The sequence below is a fragment of the Parastagonospora nodorum genome (assembly GCF_000146915.1).
Source record: "Parastagonospora nodorum SN15 chromosome Unknown scaffold_4, whole genome shotgun sequence".
Lineage (NCBI taxonomy): Eukaryota > Fungi > Ascomycota > Dothideomycetes > Pleosporales > Phaeosphaeriaceae > Parastagonospora > Parastagonospora nodorum.
In genome coordinates, this window is record NW_001884552.1 from 206628 (window position 1) to 226944 (window position 20317).

A 20317-nucleotide genomic window follows, 5' to 3' on the forward strand; every position below is an offset into this window, starting at 1 on the left:
AAGCAGGTTCGACTCCCAGACGCCTACATCGGCCAACAGAGCTGAATCTAGGCAGTGTCGCACCCACCAGCAACAAACCCGAATCTGAGCTCGAGAAGCAATTCTCTCTCATGCGCAACTCGAAAACCCAATCGAAAGCCGCTTTGCGGTCGCCAACACAGCTGCTCCAAGAGCGTCTAAGTATGTCGACGACGAAGCAAAAGGAAGAAGTCAAAGTCCGCGTCTTTGTTCCGCCTCAGCCGCCGAGGAACGGCTGTCTGCTGCCCGGTCCCGCAGGCCAGATGGGGGCGTTTAGCAGTACATCTGTACGCGCGCGAACAGAAGGTGGACGCCCAGCGTGGTGGTGCAAGACGGACAAACTCGTGGTATTCGACGGCATTGATGCGGAAGCGAATGGCGAGGTGACCATCCGTGCTAGGACGAGCAAAGGCCTGAGCATCGCGCGGCGCAGAGGCGATACAGAAACAGTAGTCATACCGATGAACTGCAAACACTGTCAGGAGATGCTCAAGCGACATGAGTGGAAGTACGATATTCAAGTGTGTAAACGTAGTGTGTGTTGGGATTGTAAGGAGAGATGCAAGTGGGAACAAGAGCAGGAGATCAAGGAGCGGGCTGAGGCAAGCATGGAAGTCAAAGCAGAACGAGAACGTGCGGACAGTGTATTGCAGGATGACGAGCCGAGGATGGATGATCTGGTGCGTAAGTCGGGCATCGAGCAGTGCAGGCCGAAAAGCCCCATTGAGGCTGTTGGCGGTATCGAGGAGCGAATAGCTAGTGTGGGGTGCTGAGCGACCGTGTTGGGTTGACATTGTGAGTTGCAAGCGCTGGTAGCTGAGACGAATTTCAAAGTACATTTAAGAGATATGATACAAGTTTCCATTGTGAGAAAATTACAGGACAGTATGAAATTACAACTCACTGAGCTTGAAACTATCGGACATACATAACGCTGCTGTGTTTTCGTGAAGTTGGTCATGGATCGGCAGGAACAGCTTCACGCCATTGTGAAAAGTCTTCCAAGTGTGCTTAGCAGTAGCCACGGTCCCAGACGACATATCACGACTTAGTCAAGCTCCATGGCGTCGTCCATATACTCCAGTGGTGTATCGTCCGAGCTTGTGGTATTGTAGCTCTGTGGTTGAGGCTCAAAGTCTCTGCTCGAAAAGCCATTGAGCGGGGCACCAGAAAACTGTTGCACAACACCATGCGCATGGTCGCAACCTACAAGAAGGGCCCGAAGCATGGTCTCCAGCTGTGAGTCGTGCAGAGTGATGTTCTTCTTGCGAGAGGCATCGTCATCCCACTTGGATGCGATGATTCGCCCATCAGCGTCCTTCCAGGCATTTCTGAAGTCCTTTGCAAGACCTAGCTCGACACGCACGTCATGTACGCCAAAAGAAGCATGTAGTGGGCAGTTCTCGTCGTCTAGAGCATCGAGTAGGTTCGCGTGGAACGCATGCGAAGCGAGCGGCCGTGACCTGTGAAGATCGGGGTTCGTGATGTATCGAAGGGCGTTGATGTTTGTCTGAGGCGCGGCGCCGGAGACTTTGACGCCAACAATAGAGAGACAGGTGGTGATATATCGCTCGAGCAAGGTGTAGAACTCGAAGAAGTCGACCTTGAACATGGTTTCGGCTTGCTTCTTCATAATGTCAGCCTCGCGTTGAGCATTCTTGGAGACATGGTGATGACTAACACTTATTGGATCTGTGCTCGAACTAGCTGCCCGTACAATCTCAAGAGCTTTGTAGTAAGACACCATGAGCATTTCTGCTTTCCACCGCAGACGGCCGAACAGCCTGGTCGAATTGTCCTTCTCTTGCCTCAGTTTCTCCGCACGCGACTGTGCTAGTGACTCAGCTGGAGTCTTTGGTGCATATTTTGAAGTCTGCATTGCGAGGGTGTATGAGTTCAGTGTTTCCTGACTTGGTAGGTTGAGGGATTCTAAGTTTCAAGATTTGGTGGACGGTGTTAGCCAAATGAGAAGAACGACGTTGAGGCAAAGGTCAGATCTGCGGTGGAAGCTTTCATGATAGATTGGGGCCGCAAGATCATTGTGAGTTCAACGTTGTGTGCACACGAGGTTGTCACTGCTCATGGTGAGGTGACGTGAGGTGAATGCGCCAATGCGGACCAGCCGTAGGCGCCCAAATCTTGGCTTAGTCATGTGTGATAGGCGGCAAAGACTCCTGTTGATAACGCGCACGAATGCCATCTGATCACTGTGCACGTTTTTTCGGTCGTCAATGATTAGCAGTAGCGGCATGTTCACATCTGCGCCACGAAGTCTCGTGATAGCGCGTCCCTCTCACGTGCATCATCTCTTCCCTGCCAAGATTGATCCATCACGACCTTATCCACCACAGCCAACAGCTTCTCCCAACATCTTACACCAGTCAATCACACTATGCCATCAGCTGGTTGCAAACGCACTCGCTCGAAGTCTGATCAGACCGGGCCTCTACTACAGACGCGTCGTTTGACACGCAATAGGGGCAGGACTGCAGTGACAAACATCGCGGCCAAAAACAGCGAATTCACGATCGAGTCGCGACCGCCTCACAATTCTCAAGCTTGCTTTACTGACCTCCCAGCGGAATTGAGGCTTGAAATCTACTCTCATCTCCGCGACATAATCAGGATTCACGTCCATTGCCGGCAAAAGCGAAAACTTGATATATTTACTTGGACTCCATGTCGCTCATCGAGCACGATATCGCCGCTGCTATGTGCCAATCCGAAGTGGTCTGGTGTGCGCTCAGAGGACGAGCGCTGCACTTATAGGCTCGGCTCTTTGGCGGTGCTGAGAGGTGCTTGGGCTCTCGCAGCATCGAACAAGATGATCCGTAACGAGGCGCAGGATATGTTCTTTCGCGACAGTGTTGTCTCTGTCCAAGCCCAAGATTTGGAAGTTTGGCTAGATCATCTCGCTATGAAGAATCCTCGCCATTTAAACAGACTGCAGCGTGTTTGTCTGGCCGGGCCTAATGAATGGCGATCTCTGAGTAGGATACAATTCGAGACACTCCACAATCGAGCTCCAAACCTGTGAAGCCTCGGTGTGCAGTGTCAAAGCCCAGTCTGGCAACGGTTCCGCAACCATGCGCAGACTGGACCCATGCTCGATTACAAGAGATGGCACGAATGGAGCATAGTAGATTTTGTGCGCGATTTTGATCCTGCAGTTACGATTGCTCTCGAGACGACGGTCTCGAAACGGCCGCACCCCTTTTCGGAGCCCAATGGGGTTGAGCAACAGATTAAAATCCGAATAGTTCGTACAGGCAAAAGCATCGAGAACGCGTCTGATTGTAGCTGGACGGAGGAAGACACGGAAATCGATGTGGCTCAATCAGACCAACTTGTTCCGTGTAGAGATGACGAGAAATGGCGGCAGTGGTGGGCCAAGAAGGGCAGAGGACCGATGCACTGGACCGTAGTATCGCCGCATAGGCAGTTCTGAGGCAATTCTGCTTGTATCACTAGCTTTCAAAGGACTTTATTTACACAGGCCGGAACAGTGCAACCTGGATAGTTACAAGCTCTTCTGACCTGGGCTGTGTCCTACGCCTAGACGAGTTAGTGAAGGAAATATACACCAAAAAGCGCCGTCTTATGTGAGACGGCTGCGATGCTTTACACAGTAGATTACCAGAGAGCATCATGCCCACGCTGTTGGAGCGCCTCGCTGTTTGAGGAAGCGACGTGGGATTCTGGCACGTGGAGCACTGCCAGTCGCCCGCCGAGGCGTTTAATTGCATGCACATGCAGCGTTGCTTCTGCAGCACAACTGGCCGCGGAGTGCATGCGTAGCCCTATCGAATGCGGTAATGATTCGAGACCGGCTCAGGTTGGCTGGCGCGGATGCGGATGTGAGGAACGAACGGGTAGCACAACGGGGCTTCAAGGCACTCGAGGAGACTGGATGGCGTTCGCAAGGCCGGCAGTCATCAGCGGTGAGCACACGCTCCGGCTGACATGCCAGACAGCTCCTATTCGCAGTGTTTGAGCATTTGAGCATTGCTTTGTTTCCGATGATGCGCTGGCAGCTCGGTTCCTGGCTCGCAGACGGGTGCTGAGATTCTCGGGCTTGACGCAGCCGGACGGGCCGTCATCCAAATCGCCAACCTTGGAAGCGCAGCAGCCTACGATGATGACACTTCAACCCATCACCCACGGCCAGATCACAATCCTTTGCCAATGCGACTGACGGCCACACGCTACAGTTCTACAGCAAATTTCGGCTGCTGCGGCGTCGTCATCCAACGACTGTGCGCCGCGTTGCCTTCTAACTGGGTTTGAGGCGTGAGCAGGCATTGACCTCACCGCCCACGAGCACAGCACAAGGGGAGCGCACTGCACGCTACAACGCAGCATGCAACAAGGCACGGTCCAGGCCTACTACAACGCATCACCATGACTGCCAACGACACGGGCTTCGAGTCCATGACGGGCGCGCTGGAGAGGCGACGAGCCCACCATGACGCCCACGCCAACGCCCACGTCCTCGCACCAGGCTCCAGCACCACCGCCCACCACGTCAACGGCCAGAGACAAGACGGCCCCCACTGCTGCTGGCCCTGAGAGCGCGTCTACTGCGCCTATGAAGCACCAGACGACCCTCGCCGGCGCGCGCTCGCGCAACGCATCAGGCACGCCATCGCCCAAGTCACCACTGTCCTCGCGAGATGCATCGCCCGCGCGCCCCCATCAACGCGCTGCCCCCGCCGCAGCTGCAAACCCCAGAGCTGGCCTCCGTTCACGCAAGAACAGCATCAACGCCAGCCCGAGCCGCGGACCCAGGCCCAGCGGGCTCCAAGATCTCGCCCTCAGCCACTCCCATCCCCCGCGCGCAATCCGCGTCAAGCATTCCTCAGCTCCCTCAAGTGTCGTCGTCTGCATCGTCCGCAGACACCATCAAGGCGCCCCGGCCCATGAAGCCAACGCCTGCTACCATCTCGGGCGACGGCACGCCTCACTGGCCCATCTCGCCCCGTCTGAAGTCACCACCGCCCACGGATGGCCGCTCCGACTCTCGCTCTCGCGCCAACTCCATTCGCAACCAGTTCAGGAAGCCTGAGACACAGTCGACGCCCGCCATCGTTGTCCAGAGCTCGTCGCCAGGGCCCGCTACCCGCATCCTCGTTAGGGACGACGCGGTCGCAAGTGACTCGGACGAGCCTGCGATGAGCGTCAAGGCTCCCTCGCGAGGTGCCAGCGGCGCTGCCCCGAAGCTTGAAACAGTGCAGGAGTCGAGCATTGCCGACTACTCCGGGCTTTGACGGCATCGGGGTCGACAGGTACGGTTATCCCCGCAATAGACCCACTTTCTGTCATGACTACGCACTTGCAGCTTCCAGCCGACGGAAAATCCATGCCAACCATGCACTTTGCTAGCTCTCAGCTAACCGTTATCTCAGCTTTGTCTCGTCGTCGTCGACCACCTCCCACAAAACCTCTGATGAAGAGCGAAATGACGTCAGCTCTTCCAAAGTCACCGAAGACCTCAGCTCCAAGAACAACAACACCACCACCAGCAGTCAAACTGGCAGTGGCAGCGACAGCGGCAGCAAAGCAGCCAAGAAGGGCAAGATGCAAGAGCAGCGCTCCGCGTCAGCACAAAGACCACATCACATCTCCGCGAAGCCGTCGCTGTCGTCTCTTTCGACGCGTTCTGCCACCCAACCGCCCCTGCGCAACATGACCGTCGAGACCGAGACGGTGCCTTCTGTCGCGCAATCCACCATTGGCAACCAAGAGCGCTCTGCCTCGGGTCGCGTCGACGGAAGCCTGCGCCTGAAACCGAGCAACGAAACCATACGCCCCAAGAAGGAAAGGAAACCTGCGAAGCGGAAAGCGCCGTCGATCAACGCGGGCACTGGTAGGTCGCCTCACATTCCATATCACTATTTCGTTGCGAGCAGGCCAGATGTCGGCTCTCGCTCTAGCACTGTATCCTCATTCGGCAGTCCGACTTCGTATCGCTCGTACGACGATCGTTCTGTGTCGACACTGTCACCGCCGGGTGGTGGTGAGATGCGGATGCTCGAACAACGCCCCTCTCTCCGCTATTTCTATTCAAGCACTAACTCAAGTTTTCGCAAAGCTTCCTCCAAAGCCGACGTTTTCGAGCAGAAGGTTGCAAGTGCCGTCGATGAAGCAGACTCTTCTGACTCGGACGCAACCTTCATCTACGAGTCGAACCCACAACCCGAACAACAGCCACACCGCAGCCGACACCACCACTCGCGAACCCCAAGCATGACCTCGTTGGCCAGCCTTGCCGACCCACGCTTAGCGATACGCGACTCACACAAGAATCCAAACAAGAAAAGCAGCATGAAATTTACAAACTCTTACAATAACCCCGGTGCTGATCCTGACGCGGCCGACCGAGGAGATGGCACAGTACGCATAGGGTCTGGTCGAGCGACGGGAGGTAGTCACCATCACCACATTGGAAGACATGGTCAAGGTCGTGGCGGGCTGGGACACTTACTTGTGGACAGCGATTCGTTCATGGCACAATCCTCGCGCACACGAGGGCCATCTTCCAGGCAGGCATCGCAGCCTAACAGTCCACGACTCCACTCAATTGCTCCCAGTAATGGCCACAGCAACGGAAGCAAGAAACACGGCGAATACTCGACTTATGATATGGACGCCGAGCACGCAGCCGATGATGAAAGGACGCCGCTCATATCATCCCGAGGCAGTCAACGTATACGGACGCCTCGCCGTAGGAACAGCTTCACAATCCGCGTAGAACGACGCCATCAGCGGGGGAGCGGCTGGTGTCGTCGCTTTGCTGGTTGCCTAGTCCTATCTATACTCCTTATGTTTGTCATCTTCAGCTCGGTCGGTTTGGTGTTCGCCACCACGAAGCCATTGACAAGCGTCATTGTCCAAGGCGTGCAGAACGTGATCGCGAGCCAGGACGAGATTATGCTAGATCTCATTGTCGATGCCGTCAACCCCAACATTATCGGTGTCACTGTTGCCGACATGGACGTCATCATATTCGCAAAGAGCAAGCACGTAGGATCCGACAAGTGGTGGAGACATCACGGGGAGGACCAGCAAAACAACCAAGAAGACTGGAAGCCGGTTGACGATGACTTCACGTCCGCGGGCATTGACGAAGGCACGGATCCAATTGAAGGCGAACCCAGGACTATGTCTCTTGCGGACGTATCCTACACTTTGATTCGCCTCTGACCTACGGAAGGCTGGCTCTTTTTTCGCGCGGAAGCGAACTACGTCTCATTGGTGAAATTCGTCTTTCGCATCCTGGTAACAAGACCGAAGTTGGAGGGCCTGACCGATGGGAGGAGGTCTTACAGTATCCCTTTGAGCTCATCGTGCGAGGCAACTTCAAGTATCAGCTCCCGCTGAGCACACGCTCGCACACGGGTTCCAGTCACCGCGTCATACTACTACGACCCAGATGCTGAGAAGAAGGAAGCTCAAGCTATTAGACCCTCGGGGGAGAGCAAGAGAGTGAGGAAGCAACCACCCCCTTGTACTACCAAAGGCATTGGGGAACGGTACGATCGAAGAGCCTTCGCCGCCCATCCGCAATAGCCATGTCACATTGCACAACATGATTAAACACTTCCGGAGAGGGCCCGCACCCATGTGCGGCCCCGCAAAAGAATGGACAAAAGCAATTCCGATACCCCATTACATACGACTTTACGACCCATAGACACCCGATCCTGAACGGCACGCGCCCGTTTTTGACACTTTTCGGCTCCACAGCCGTCACGAATTTCATTTACTCTTCAAGCGTTGCTCTGCCTTTGTGGCGCCCATTGTACAAGTACGCATCTGAGGCAAGCAGCGCAGCGACACAACGTCTGTATCATGATAGTTTGAGTTTTAATCCGTAGGAGTCAGCCTCCCTCCTCGCACACCGTTTCTTCGTTTTTGACAACTTGGCTTCGCAACTTTTGGAGGTGGGCCTGTCTTTGGCCCGACGACGCTCATTGTACTTGGATCTATTATCTTCTATGTTTATTATCTTAGCTATGTTGCATCAGTTGGCCCTGGCAGCGTTGAGCGATTGCATTGTAAGCGAGACTAAGGGGAATTTCCAACTGCGGTTTGGATCACGAAAGTGGTCTGCTTTACATATAATGTGCATGTTTTGCTGTCGTTGAGCTAGGTGAAGAAGTCAACACGACGGTTTGCAGGCTCAAGCTTGGGTAGTACGAGAGTAAGAGAAGTACATGGGTGTCCAGAAGAGGCAATGCTTTCTCCGCAGATGTACAAAACCCTTGTCAGTTGCTCCACACTTGTGTAAGGCGGGACAAAAGCTTGTACAACCCACAGCAACTCCAGGAGGCTTCAAAGCTCCCGTAGTATACGTGTTGCATTTCAATTGTGGCGTTATCATGTGACATGGATACGAATGGTGTCTAACAAGCAAGGTCGCGTTCAGGAATTAGTGTTGATGCATGTAGGTAGCCCCCTCGATGAATGAATGGCATGATAGAATCCGCTGTTCATTATTTACTCGAAATAGTTAGGATACTGAATCGACACATGTTCCCCCCGTGGGGCAATGATGGCACATTTCATCGCTTCTCAAACTCCGGCCGTGTTTGTGTACCTGCTTTTCCCGGCCTCGCCTCCCCATGGACGCCAGACGCTGAGGAAATGCTGTACATGGAAAAAACGTAGAACTCGATCGCGACTACGTCAGATCCCGACCAACGCCGCGCCAGTATGTACAAGAAAGGACAGAGTTAAGACAGACAGAGAAGATAGGAAGAAGGGAAGGGGGTATGCTGTGCTGGTAAAGTGCTCGCGCTGCAGTAGCGCGAGAAGAAGATGGCGTGGGAGATGGAAATCAGTATCTTCACCTATCAATTGGCGTTAGTCGCATTCTTCAAAACACGTGGTGTAGCTGCACAACGGCGAGCACAGGGCGGACTCACCGATATCCCCCTCTCCTACTCCCCCGTCTCGCGCGATACTCGTCGTGTTCCTCAATAACCTCGACCACGTCGTCGTTCGGCACGCGATGTCTCTCCTCCACAATAATGCTCCTCGGCCGCGGCGGGCCCCTCCTCTCCTCGACGATAATCTGCGACCGTCCCCCAGACCTCCTCGGACTCCTGCTGACCTCGCGTACTTCTGTGCGGCGACTAGCCGTCGAGCGCCGGGCGCCGTGTGAATTGCGGCGCGGCCTGCGAATGACGATTTCCTCCTGCCCCGCCATGGCTGTCCTATTTCCTCCGAAGCCGGGTCCGCCTTGGGTGAGGGTGTAGAGCAGCCATACGATGAGTAAGAAGCCCGCGACACTGCCTAGGACGATACCTGCGACGGTGCCGGGCGCGGGGCCATTTGTGTTGTAGTAGGTGGGTATTATGCCCTGCTGGATCATCTGCTGGCGCTTTGCGACGGGCTGGTTCTGCGGCGCATTGAAGACGTAGTCCATCGCAGGCTGAGGCGGATACGGCCGGGAGTTCCGGGGCGCGAGGCTGTCAATGTGTGCGGCAATGGCCTCGTAGGGATCTCGCACGGCAGGCATTGCGAAATATCGCTGGTCGAGCGCTGGTGTGTGGTGGATTGGATGTTGTTTTGCGTCAAGGCAGGCGCGCGGTCGCTTGGGGAAACAGCGGTTCCTGAATGTTTTGGGGGTGGACGGGCAGAAGAGCCGGCGCTAGCTGAGGGGGAGGGAATTGCGCGCAGCCAAATTCATGCGATGCAGAAGGAATTGTTGTGTATTTGCTGCAGGTGTACGTTTGGCAGCGATATGAAGACAAGGTGCGAAAAGAGCGGAAAGGCTTGCGAAGGCTTGGTGGGATGCAGACCACGTTGCGCCCGTGGGCGACGATGCCATGATGCAATGGTTGGTCGTTGGGAGGTTGGGGCCAATAATTGGGGGGCTGTCCTCCGAAGCCGACAACGCGACTTCATTACTTCACATCTCGCTAATCACCACACTTCCGATCATCAGGATTATGTACTCGATCCTACCCTAAAGTTCGCTTCATGCTGTAGACTAGACATTCGTTCCCCCTTCCCGTTCTCGACAAACTCAAAAGGCAAGCATTCGTGGTAGTGTGTCCGCGGAGGTTGCCAGGATGCAGCTATAGCAACACGAATGTTATGTCGCAGCGCCTAACCACTAACTTCCAAGTTTCTTCCGTCCTGCCAAAATGGGCTCATCCTTGTCGCGGGATTCAATCTTTGCAGTGTGCTTTATTGGGACATGCCCGACGGACCACTTACTGTTGCCCTCAGGCGCTGAGGCGCTGTGCAGAAGTCATACAACGCCCTGTCGCGCCTGCACGTGAGCCGCCGTTCCTAGATCGACCTCGGTATCCTGGTCACCAAATCAACAAACGCGTCGGAAGTGAAACAACAGCTTCTCTCACAGACCGACGATCCTTGAACAGTACTGATAGATTGACGGCCGCCATGCACTGAGCGAAACCTTCATTAGAATGTGACTATCTTTCCTGTAGACCAGGACCAACTCATCTTACAGCTCCTCGTGATCCTCCTTGTACAACTTGGACCGCCACTTGCACATCCAGGCACCCTGTGACTGATCACGCGTCTCAAACTGAACATCGTCCATTCTTTCATGTGCAGCCCTTGCCATGTAACCCATACCCGCATAGACCGATGTGTCCGCCCGCCTCTCTTTCACCAAGTCGGATCCCAAGTTCTCCGCGAGAAAGTCCAGAAGCTCCGCATTGTCCGCCTGTTCACCATACATGAACAGTTGACGCGGACGCTCAACGCTTGGTGGCAAACTGGCCAACGATTCTTTGATTTCCTTCTTCAGCGAGTCCATCTGGCCATCAATGCTGATCCTCGGTCCATGGACAGGATCTTCCAGGTGTGACACTATGCCATCCTCTTCGATTGTATACAGCCCGAAGCTGTACCAGTGCGCATCGTACTCAAGCACCAAAACCGTCCAAGGCTCCTCGTCGAATGCAGGAGCTTGATCCGACTCAAGGTCGTACAAGACTTCCTTCGCTCTCCGAACTGTTGGCATTACTTGCCGGAGTCCAGACAGTTCGAGAGCTTGCTCAGCAATGCGGGCTTGAGGACTGGTCGGGTCGTCGAGAACGAGTGAAGCGAAGCAGATGTTGGTCCCGAGATGCGACTCTACAGACAGTTTGAGTGAAGATATCAAGGCCTTGGTACTGATGAGATCTGGGCTGCGACAGATGTCAACATTAAGCCCCAGCGCTGATGGTAGACGATCGAGTGTTGGTGCGAACCATTTACACAAGGAACTCTCATCAGCGGGTGCAGTGGTGTTGACTCTCATGAAAGCCTGGTATTCAGCCGACCCTTGTACTTGGGCAATGGGGATTGTGGTTCCGTTCTTCAGGTGGATTACCGCAGTCCTGTTGATGATGTTAGGAGAGCTTCTTGAAGCAGAGGACGTCACCTACCCATAGTCAGGCGTCAATCCAAATGCAACACCTGGGGCGCGCGGTCGAGGTGGGTGATGAGCGGCTACCCTCACGACTGCAGCGACAAGACATGCTGCGTACTTGAGCAGCATGTTTGGTCGCGAAAGCTTGAACCCGATCAAAAGAGTAATAAGATGCAGCTGTTATGGATACCAAGTTGATGCACTATCTAGACTAAAAATTCTAGGAGGATGTACCTGAAGGATTCATTTTCCCTTCGAAGCACACCGCAATGGTTATATCTGGCATTGCCGCAATGGCTGTAGCCTTGTTCCTGCCAAGATGTAACACGTCGCTTCCGCAGCCTATCAGGCAAGAAGCGTGGAAGAGGCGTAGTTGGTGCCAAGCAACGAAAATAGAAATAGCGCACAGGCAAGGCTCAACTTACACTCCGTGGATGGCCTGGAATGCCAATTTTTGGTCGCAAGATCGCTGACCAACATATTTGCACGCCTTACCGGGGCTTTTGAGAGATGAGATCTTGCTCAATTCCCGGGCTTGGCAAGTACTTCTGCTACCCATGCATGCTATCACAACCTTTGCGTTCGGCTTGAGGTGGGTCATAGCATTCCAAGATACGCGTGGCGACAATGCATATGGCCACCTGTATACACAGCTATCGACGACAAAAATCCACTCGCTGCAAACTACTACCCCGAGTACAATTCTGGAACAGGAATATGGGCGAGTATCCGCCGGGCGTAAGGCTGTGACCGCACGGGCTCAACTCCAATACGAGCTTTCGGACCCAACCAGCATAGATGTATACAGCGAAGACTCACGATGGGGGCTGTAACAGTCAGATTTAGGTAGTTTCTAAATCCAAAATCTGACCACCAACAGTCTGAGATCCGGCCTAGCATCAACCCCTGGTCTTGGACAACCTGAAGCTGCTGAGGCTACACAGGTGTATGGGTCGTAGGAACTAAAAGTATAAAGTATCTATGTAGTTCTTTGATCAAGTGGCATCATCAGCACATTCGCTCCTCCTTCTCCTACCATAATCGCATTTTCAGCACTCTTCGTCATGCATGTCTCCTCTACTTTTCCAGCATTGCTGTCTTTTGGGCTTCTAGCCTCCGGTCTCGTCGTCCGCGATATCGCAGAGGATGTCGACGCGGAAACCCTGAACCCCAAGACTATCCCACAAACCATCCGCCGCCTAGGGCGAGGCGAGAACAAATTCAAGAAGCAGTGGAAAACAGCTCCAGCATCGTGCACCGATTTGGTACATCCATCCGAGCAATGTATCAAGGACATGCAGGCTCAGCCGCATACCAACGATGTCATTGCATTCTCGGGTGGCGAGCTGAAGCTGGACAACAATCACAAGTGCTCTGATACACAGTTTGGCCAATTCCAAACTGCGGCTTGGGACGCGCTTCAGTTGGGGTCTTATATGGGAGCACCTGATCCGAAGAACTACAAAGATGCTGTGACATGGAGTAAGTGTAGGCTTTTGATGTGCGGCTGCCACAATTACTGATCTTTGTCTTTGTAGGAACATGGATGGGCCCAAACTACCCTGACTACTCTAAAAGAATAGTTGGTATGTTTTATCGACCTCTCTCTCTGAATACAACATGCTTACTAGTCTGAAGACAACTTTAATCGGGTTGTTGATTTCGAAGGAAGGAAGAAGTTTGATATCTATGTCACTTGCTCTGATCCCAAAAACTACTGCAACATCCAAAAAGATGGCAAGAACATTGGTGGGTATGCTTATGCCGTCAAGGGGTGGTTTGGCTACATGGTGAGTTGATGTATTTTTGAGTATCAATTCGGGCAGACACTGACTCTTGACTAGTACTACTACATAGCTGCATGTGCACCATTCTTCACAATGGATGACTTGGACACGAAGATCAATCAGATTGAAAAAGATCTGCGCAACGGCAACCTTAATTCTGCCACCAGAGCTGTCTGGCAGAAGAACATAGGCCAGGTATTCCTGCATGAGATGATGCATCTCGATGTCGTAGGTCAGCCACACAGTAAGTTGAACACCTGGACTATGCATTAGAGCATCTAGAATAGAAGAACTAGCACTGACGCTTCTATAGTCAACGACGAACACGTCGATCCCGACTCCGCTCAAAACTGGGCCTACGGCCCCAACCGTACCCACATGCTCGCCCGCCGCGCCCTCAACCAAGGTGGTGGCGCCGCCCGCGCCAGCACAAACGCCGACAGCTACGCGTGGCTCGCCAACAGTAAGCTCTTCTACGACATCACAAACTACTTCCCCGCGCCGGACAACTACAAAGACAAGACACGCAGCTCGCCCGCCGACACGCCCAACATGGAACTCGACGCCTGGATGCTCGACTTCGGCGCCATTACGGAGAAGACCACTGACGCCGAGCTCGAGGAGCGCAAGAATAAGATCCTAGCGAGCATGGGTGGCGCAAGTGAGGAAAACAAGCCACTTCCCAAGGGTAAATCCCTCTCCATCGCCATGGTCACACAAGTAAACTCGCACTCGGGCGGCGCCAGCCTCGACGCCCGCTGGCACTTCTACACCACGCCGCTCAACCGCGCAGTCGCGTGCGACGACAAGTCGCCTGAAGTCAAGGAACTCACGCCCCAGGGGCCTTCGGATCCGAAATCCAATTTCGGCGGCAATCACAAGGAGCTCGTGTGGCCGGGTGGCTCGTTCAAGCTGGATATCGAAGGCGCGCAATGCGAGTATAAGAGCGATGGGTCGAATGCGGGGAATTTGTATTGTCCGGGAAGGGTGGTGGGGTGTAAGGAGGATAGATTGAAGGCGACGGATCAGGGGTTGCCGCAGTGCGGGAGTTCAAGGGTGAAGTTTCATCCAGCTGTGTTTTGTGATTTTTAGATATGGTTGTGGGGGAGTTGAGTAGCGGGTCATTTGCATAGCGATTGGTGATTGGTTTGGGTAGTGCATAGCGATGGAGTTTGATAGATTATTGGGATTTGGTATTAGATATTTCCAGTTCTATAGAGTGCGCGAGGTCATGACCGAGGATGACTCCCCTGCTTGTCATAGTACAAAGACGACAGTTCTTTTTCCACTTCTACTACCTGTCCTTTTCCACTTCCGCCTCAAATCTCGCCGAGCTCCGCGATTACACGACTCTATGTCTTCTTCGAGATCTGACCTTGTTGTTATTGAGAGTTCATTGGACCACCCAGGGTACACTTACCAGTTGTCTCTTTTGATGCGTGACTGCTTCGACGTGCTAGACAGAAGCGTACTAAGAGACCAATGCATGGTATAATGACTACAACCAGGACACCTAGTAGCCCGAATAATGCTTCTTTAGACCATGTTGAGTTGCTCGGCGGGAGACTGTCAGCCTTCACTGAGCTAGCTTCTATGGTCGTTGTTAGCACGTCACTCTTCAGCGCGAGGTGTGCAACATACCGCTCATTGCTGCTATTGTATGGCTACAAAAGGATCTCTAGGATTCTCCTCATGTGAGCCCTGGGGTATAGTGAAACCCGCGAGGGCAGGCACGGATCACGACCGTAGTGTGATCACCTGCAGTTTGGGAACGGGACTATCTAAATTACGGTTTTCGCAAGATGATGAATGTTTGGCCAACATGAAAGCGAAGACGGAACGAAAGAAGTGTGTATAATGACCATTTGGCAATACCTCAAATTCCGAGGGCGCCGTACCTGATACTTATACTTCACATACAGAATGATGTACCCAGAGTGAAGGCCCCTACCTGCACAGCCAGACAAGCTCGGATGTAAGCTAAGGATCGGTACGATCCTACGGCGAGATGCATCACACCAACTACATGACGTGGATGTAACTTTCTATTGGTTCATTTTCTCGAGTGTGGTCTGAGCTTATGCGAAAATCGAAGTACTCATGGACTGTGCTTAAAACCGGCTGTGCGTGCGGCTGGGCTCGTGTTTATTCTGCTTGGCGTTGCCTGGCTGGTCGCTGCGGTCAACGACGGTAGTACGTCAACAAGGAAGTTCTGCAGGTTGCTCATGGATGTCTGCAGTGGCCGATGCTGTCAATGCGTCAGCGTTGGGTTCTGCACGTGGTTCAAGGATGTGTAAAACCCGTCCGTAGCATCAAGTCGAAAACGAAGGAAGATCGAGTAAATTAAGTAGGCTCTTGCGCAGACGCATATATTTTACTCAGTGCTTTTGTCTCGCTGTGCTGAATGTAAGCATCCGCGTTGCCTCGCTATGTACGTAAATAGTCGCCTCATCATCTGACCCCGCATTGTTGCTCTTGCAGCACCTTGAAGCGAGGTCTTTGTGGTGAGGTTGCCGAAAGGCTGAAAAATGACTAGATTTTTCGGCCGGATTAATGGCACTGAAGATGCCAGGAAAGCTGGTACGGAAATCCTACAAGTATGCAGCTATACTAATTTGCCCGCATTAAGGTGTAAGGCGTTGCATGGTATAATATTATGCTCACTTTCAGGTCATACCAGAAGCCTGCATGCCGTCGTTCGTCACTTAGTGGACATTAACATGCTTGCTCTAGGAAATAGTGCGCAGCTTCACGTATGCGAAACCTTGAAGTGGGCTTAGCGTATGCAAAGTCCTTCGATGAGTGGAGAAGGATGCAGGCTAGATCTTGAAAGGCCGTTCTCACTGCTCAGCTTTCGATTTTGTGGAGAACATACATGCATATGGAATGTAAGTAAATTTCCCTCGATGCAGTAACCAAATTTGCCTCATTTGGTTCACCGGTATGACGGCAGCCGCAGTTTGAGCTGAGACGCGGCCAACACTGGGTAGCTGGATTTCGAGCCCAATCAATGTCCAGCACCATCTATCACTTAACAAACAATCTGATGGCTGTGCTTCCAAACCACTGGCCGGCCTATCTCGGAGCATTTAAGATCCGGAAGGAAGAGAGTGAAAGGTATGGCGGTTGTTCGAAAGCCTTGAGAAACTTTACTCACAAAAGATTATAAAATTAGACCACACCAAGATTGTCCTTAAGAGCTAATTCCAAGATATGTAAGAAGGAACAAAACATATACAACTGCATGCTAAAATTAAAAAAACAATTAAAAACCACTAAGTTAGCAGAAAATGGAACTACGTTGCTACCAAACCAGCACAGAGGTGAAGAACAATGTCACCGTGATACACCTCGTTGCAGGCCTTAGTCGCCTCCCCCTCTCGTGATCTATCGAATGTGTATATATCCTTACATACTTGCTTACCATCACAAATTAAGTGTGGACATGTTGCGTTTGGGGCATTCGAAAACGTCACATTGAGGCCACCCTCATATCCCGGACAGTATTTGACCTTGAGCGTGTGATCTTCATTAGTAGCCTTAGCATCTGTGAGCTGGGACACATCGCGATACCCATCGATATGCGCCACACCTGTGGCTGTAGATACGGCTATAGCCCCTGATGTGGAACTTGTTGGGATGTAGACCTTGTATTCTTGCGTGTAGACAAGTGGATTGCCGCAATCCAACAGCGAAATATCATAGTCCAGGCGTCGATACGAATCTCCGCGGAGTGGGTTTCGCACGAGTGCGTATTCGAATTGCAGAATATTGGTGAAGTTATGCTCATCGGCTGAGATCTTGATCGATATGCCCTGACCACCAAGCTTGTCCTCGGGCCAGCAGTATGAAGGTTTCGTACTATTTACGTATATCGCGCAAGTGGTGCGATAGGGTTCGGTATACGTTTCTCCAGCTTTGATAGGATGTATGTCTTCCTCTGGTTTAGTGCCCCAGCTGGTTGAGTCGTTGTTTGCATCCCTAAAGCCTCCCAATCTGTGTGACCCAACAGATGACAAAAACATCGGTATTTTGCAGTGATTTACGACTACGGCGTTGCCATAGTTTTGACCTTCTTCACCTCCCCAGAAGAAAACTTCGGTATGGTTCAGGAGCGAGGGTGTCGGACTACCAGTTCTTTGGGATTGAGCAGCACTTGCAGTCACAGCATTTTGGGCTGTAGAACTTGATGCTGTCGCCAGTGTTGTGGGTGTGTAGGAAACGGAAAGGCGTGTAGCAGACGGAATCGATGGCGGCGGAGTTGCGGAAGTTAGGACCGCGGTTGAGAAGAGCGGGAAACTCGAGACAGTCAATGTCGGTACCACTGCACCAGAAGCAGATTCACCAGCCCCACTGACGATCGAGAAGCGTGACAGCCATAAAGCGGAGAGGACGGAGAGACTATGGCCTACCCAAAGATACATGTTATGAAGTTCAGCGCTTATAGGTATGCTTTTAGAGTAGTGGACAGATGATTTGAAAAAGACTTGTTCTGATATCTGCGAGAATGGTTCCAGGAATTCAGAATAAAAGAGTGTAAGTGTATAGAAGCTGGGAAGTTTGAAGAAACAGATATAGCCCTGAAAGCCATGTATGACTTTTGGGGCGTTCAAACATGACGCGGACGAACGACTCAAAGCACGACGCTGACTGAACGAAGTTCGAATTTCGCCTCGAAGGCTAATAATGTAACACATAGTAGATATGATATCTTACTCTGCGGTTCTCACGCGGATTACTCTGCCACATGCATCTCATCTGGACGAGAGGTCAAAGCTGTACGCAAGAGAGTTGTTCATATTCAAAGGTATTGTGTTCTGTCCAGGTCTATACGTCCCATGTTACTTGTTGAGTCTCTCGAAGTGCGAACGGCCCTTTGCTTGCATGGCTTGTCACAAAGTCGGACCACATCCCTTCAAGATCGATGATCGGATGGAGAAAACCAACTGGGTTTGCTATGCGGAATAGTCAAAGTGCTCGTCTGACAATCTAAGATGCCGCAATGTTTGCCGTAAGACATGAAGTGGTGGGGGAACGTTGGCGAGCCGGAGCACCAAGGAAAACGATTCCGTCAGTTGCCTGAGTCCGCCTCATCTGACCAATAAAGACTCACCACTACCCCAGCTTTCAGCACGTGAGCTCGCTTCTCCGCGCGCATTTCCTCCACATTCCGCAGGGACGGCTCACTTCCGCCCAGATGGTCGAACATCCGACGCAACCCACCATGAGCAAGCCGAGTGCCGCGACAATGTTTCAATTCACGCTGTTGTCGCAACGCTCGTTCTTCCGCGATTCTTGGGTGTCTGTGGGATTTAGTTCTTCTGATTGAGCTTCTCGTATACCGTCTTTGAAGAGGGATCACTACACACAACAGCCGCCGAGATGCCGTCGATATCCCACACGTTCCGCACAGCGCGCACCTTTTCGCGAAGCACAACGAAGGTGGATATACTTCAGTGCTATACTTTGAGTAAAAACTGACGTTCATAGACATATCTCAATCTCTCACGAAGCTTCTCCTCGTCACTCCGCCGCAATGAGATCAACAAAGTGTTCCCCAGCGCTGAAGCCGCAATCGCGGACATGCAATCTGACAGCACCCTCTTGTGCGGTGGCTTCGGTCTCTCAGGTGTACCAGACACCTTGATCAATTCAGTCAAATCCAACCCATCCATCACCGGCCTGACCGCCGTATCCAACAACGCCGGTATCGTTGGCGGTGGTCTCGGTCTCCTGCTCGAGAGCAAACAAGTCAAGAAGATGATCGCATCCTACGTCGGCGAGAACAAAGTCCTCGAGCAAATGTACCTCACTGGCGAACTCGAGCTCGAACTCACCCCGCAAGGCACCCTCGCCGAACGATGTCGCGCCGGCGGCGCAGGCATACCCGCCTTCTACACCCCCGCCGCGTTCGGCACCGTCGTGCAAACCGGCGAGCTCGCCCTTAGGCACAACAGCGACGGATCTGTCGCGCAATACTCGACACCGCGAGACGTGAAGGTCTTCGCTGGCAAGAGCTACGTCATGGAAGAAAGCATCAAGGGCGACTACGCCTTCATCAAAGCCTACAAAGCCGACCGGCTAGGAAACGTACAATTCCGCTTCAGCGCGCAGAACTTCAACGGCGCCATGGCGCGCAATGCGAAAGTCACAATCGTCGAGGCCGAACACATTGTCGACGTCGGGAGTATCGAGCCCAACGCAGTCCACGTCCCGGGCATCTACGTCGACCGCGTAATCCAATCCACCACCCCAAAGAACATTGAGAAAATCGTAAACGCAAAAGACCCCAACGAAGCCGTTAGCGATCTAGGCAAGGGCGACGCGGCATCCAAGCGCGAACGCATCGTGCGGCGCGCAGCCAAGGAGTTCAAAAACGGCATGTATGCCAACCTTGGAATCGGAATGCCTATGCTCGCACCTTCCTTTGTCCCAGCATCCGTAGAAGTCCAATTGCAATCGGAAAACGGCATCCTCGGTCTCGGCCCGTATCCCGCTGCCGGCCTCGAAGACCCGGACCTCATCAACGCAGGCAAAGAGACCGTCACTCTACTCCCCGGCGCGTCGTGCTTCGGGAGCGAAGAGTCGTTCGGCATGATCCGCGCGGGCAAGATCGACCTGACAATCCTCGGCGCGATGCAAGTGTCCGCGCGGGGCGATTTAGCGAACTGGATGTTGCCGGGCAAAGTCAAGGGGTTCGGGGGCGCGATGGATTTGGTGAGTAACCCCGAGAAGACAAAGGTGGTGGTTACAATGGAGCATACGGATAAAAAGGGGCGGCCGAAGATTCTTAAACAGTGCGAGTTTCCGTTGACGGGCAAGGCGTGTGTGAGTCGGATTATTACGGATTTGGTAAGTCTTGACAGCGTTGTGTGGAGGTGAAGGACTATGTGGCTAACTGTGGATTAGTGCGTGTTTGATGTCGATTTCACTGAGGGGCTGACGCTGATTGAACTTGCGGATGGCGTTACGGTGGATGAGGTACGGTCGAAGACGGGCGCTGAGTTCAAGGAGGCGGCGGAGATTAAGCCCATGTTGTGAGTGGTTTTTGAATGGCGACATGTTTTTCTGTTGCATAGGTCCATGACTAGGCGTTCAAAATATGACTGTTCACATC

General features: G+C 52.9%; 10 protein-coding genes across 10 annotated transcripts; 5 read left to right on the top strand and 5 right to left on the bottom strand.

Moving 5' to 3' along the window:
* Positions 1-182: 182 nt before the first annotated feature.
* SNOG_02660 (hypothetical protein) lies at positions 183-791 on the top strand (the record flags this gene model as incomplete). Its single annotated transcript, XM_001793207.1, has 1 exon — positions 183-791. The coding sequence occupies one exon, from the start codon at positions 183-185 to the stop codon at positions 789-791; it is 609 nt and encodes a 202-aa protein (XP_001793259.1).
* A 275-nt stretch (positions 792-1066) lies between these two features.
* Positions 1067-2101, bottom strand: SNOG_02661 (hypothetical protein; the record flags this gene model as incomplete). Its single annotated transcript, XM_001793208.1, has 2 exons — positions 1067-1891; positions 2084-2101. 2 exons carry the CDS (start codon positions 2099-2101, stop codon positions 1067-1069), a joined length of 843 nt encoding a protein of 280 aa, XP_001793260.1.
* A 309-nt stretch (positions 2102-2410) lies between these two features.
* Positions 2411-3466, top strand: SNOG_02662 (hypothetical protein; the record flags this gene model as incomplete). Its single annotated transcript, XM_001793209.1, has 2 exons — positions 2411-2971; positions 3071-3466. 2 exons carry the CDS (start codon positions 2411-2413, stop codon positions 3464-3466), a joined length of 957 nt encoding a protein of 318 aa, XP_001793261.1.
* Positions 3467-4483: 1017 nt separating this feature from the next.
* SNOG_02663 (hypothetical protein) lies at positions 4484-7221 on the top strand (the record flags this gene model as incomplete). The annotated part of the gene is made up of 4 exons (XM_001793210.1): positions 4484-4766; positions 4789-5246; positions 5401-6411; positions 6574-7221. The coding sequence occupies 4 exons, from the start codon at positions 4484-4486 to the stop codon at positions 7219-7221; spliced, it is 2400 nt and encodes a 799-aa protein (XP_001793262.1).
* Positions 7222-8941: 1720 nt separating this feature from the next.
* SNOG_02664 (hypothetical protein) lies at positions 8942-9541 on the bottom strand (the record flags this gene model as incomplete). Its single annotated transcript, XM_001793211.1, has 1 exon — positions 8942-9541. One exon carries the CDS (start codon positions 9539-9541, stop codon positions 8942-8944), a length of 600 nt encoding a protein of 199 aa, XP_001793263.1.
* Positions 9542-10498: 957 nt separating this feature from the next.
* Positions 10499-11542, bottom strand: SNOG_02665 (hypothetical protein; the record flags this gene model as incomplete). The annotated part of the gene is made up of 2 exons (XM_001793212.1): positions 10499-11381; positions 11430-11542. The coding sequence occupies 2 exons, from the start codon at positions 11540-11542 to the stop codon at positions 10499-10501; spliced, it is 996 nt and encodes a 331-aa protein (XP_001793264.1).
* A 91-nt stretch (positions 11543-11633) lies between these two features.
* Positions 11634-11893, bottom strand: SNOG_02666 (hypothetical protein; the record flags this gene model as incomplete). The annotated part of the gene is made up of 2 exons (XM_001793213.1): positions 11634-11755; positions 11839-11893. 2 exons carry the CDS (start codon positions 11891-11893, stop codon positions 11634-11636), a joined length of 177 nt encoding a protein of 58 aa, XP_001793265.1.
* A 584-nt stretch (positions 11894-12477) lies between these two features.
* On the top strand, positions 12478-14292 carry SNOG_02667 (hypothetical protein; the record flags this gene model as incomplete). Its single annotated transcript, XM_001793214.1, has 4 exons — positions 12478-12895; positions 13082-13203; positions 13258-13444; positions 13514-14292. 4 exons carry the CDS (start codon positions 12478-12480, stop codon positions 14290-14292), a joined length of 1506 nt encoding a protein of 501 aa, XP_001793266.1.
* Positions 14293-16504: 2212 nt separating this feature from the next.
* On the bottom strand, positions 16505-17624 carry SNOG_02668 (hypothetical protein; the record flags this gene model as incomplete). The annotated part of the gene is made up of 2 exons (XM_001793215.1): positions 16505-16587; positions 16625-17624. 2 exons carry the CDS (start codon positions 17622-17624, stop codon positions 16505-16507), a joined length of 1083 nt encoding a protein of 360 aa, XP_001793267.1.
* Positions 17625-18424: 800 nt separating this feature from the next.
* Positions 18425-20241, top strand: SNOG_02669 (hypothetical protein; the record flags this gene model as incomplete). Its single annotated transcript, XM_001793216.1, has 3 exons — positions 18425-18501; positions 18714-20028; positions 20110-20241. The coding sequence occupies 3 exons, from the start codon at positions 18425-18427 to the stop codon at positions 20239-20241; spliced, it is 1524 nt and encodes a 507-aa protein (XP_001793268.1).
* Between the last annotated feature and the right edge of the window lie 76 nt (positions 20242-20317).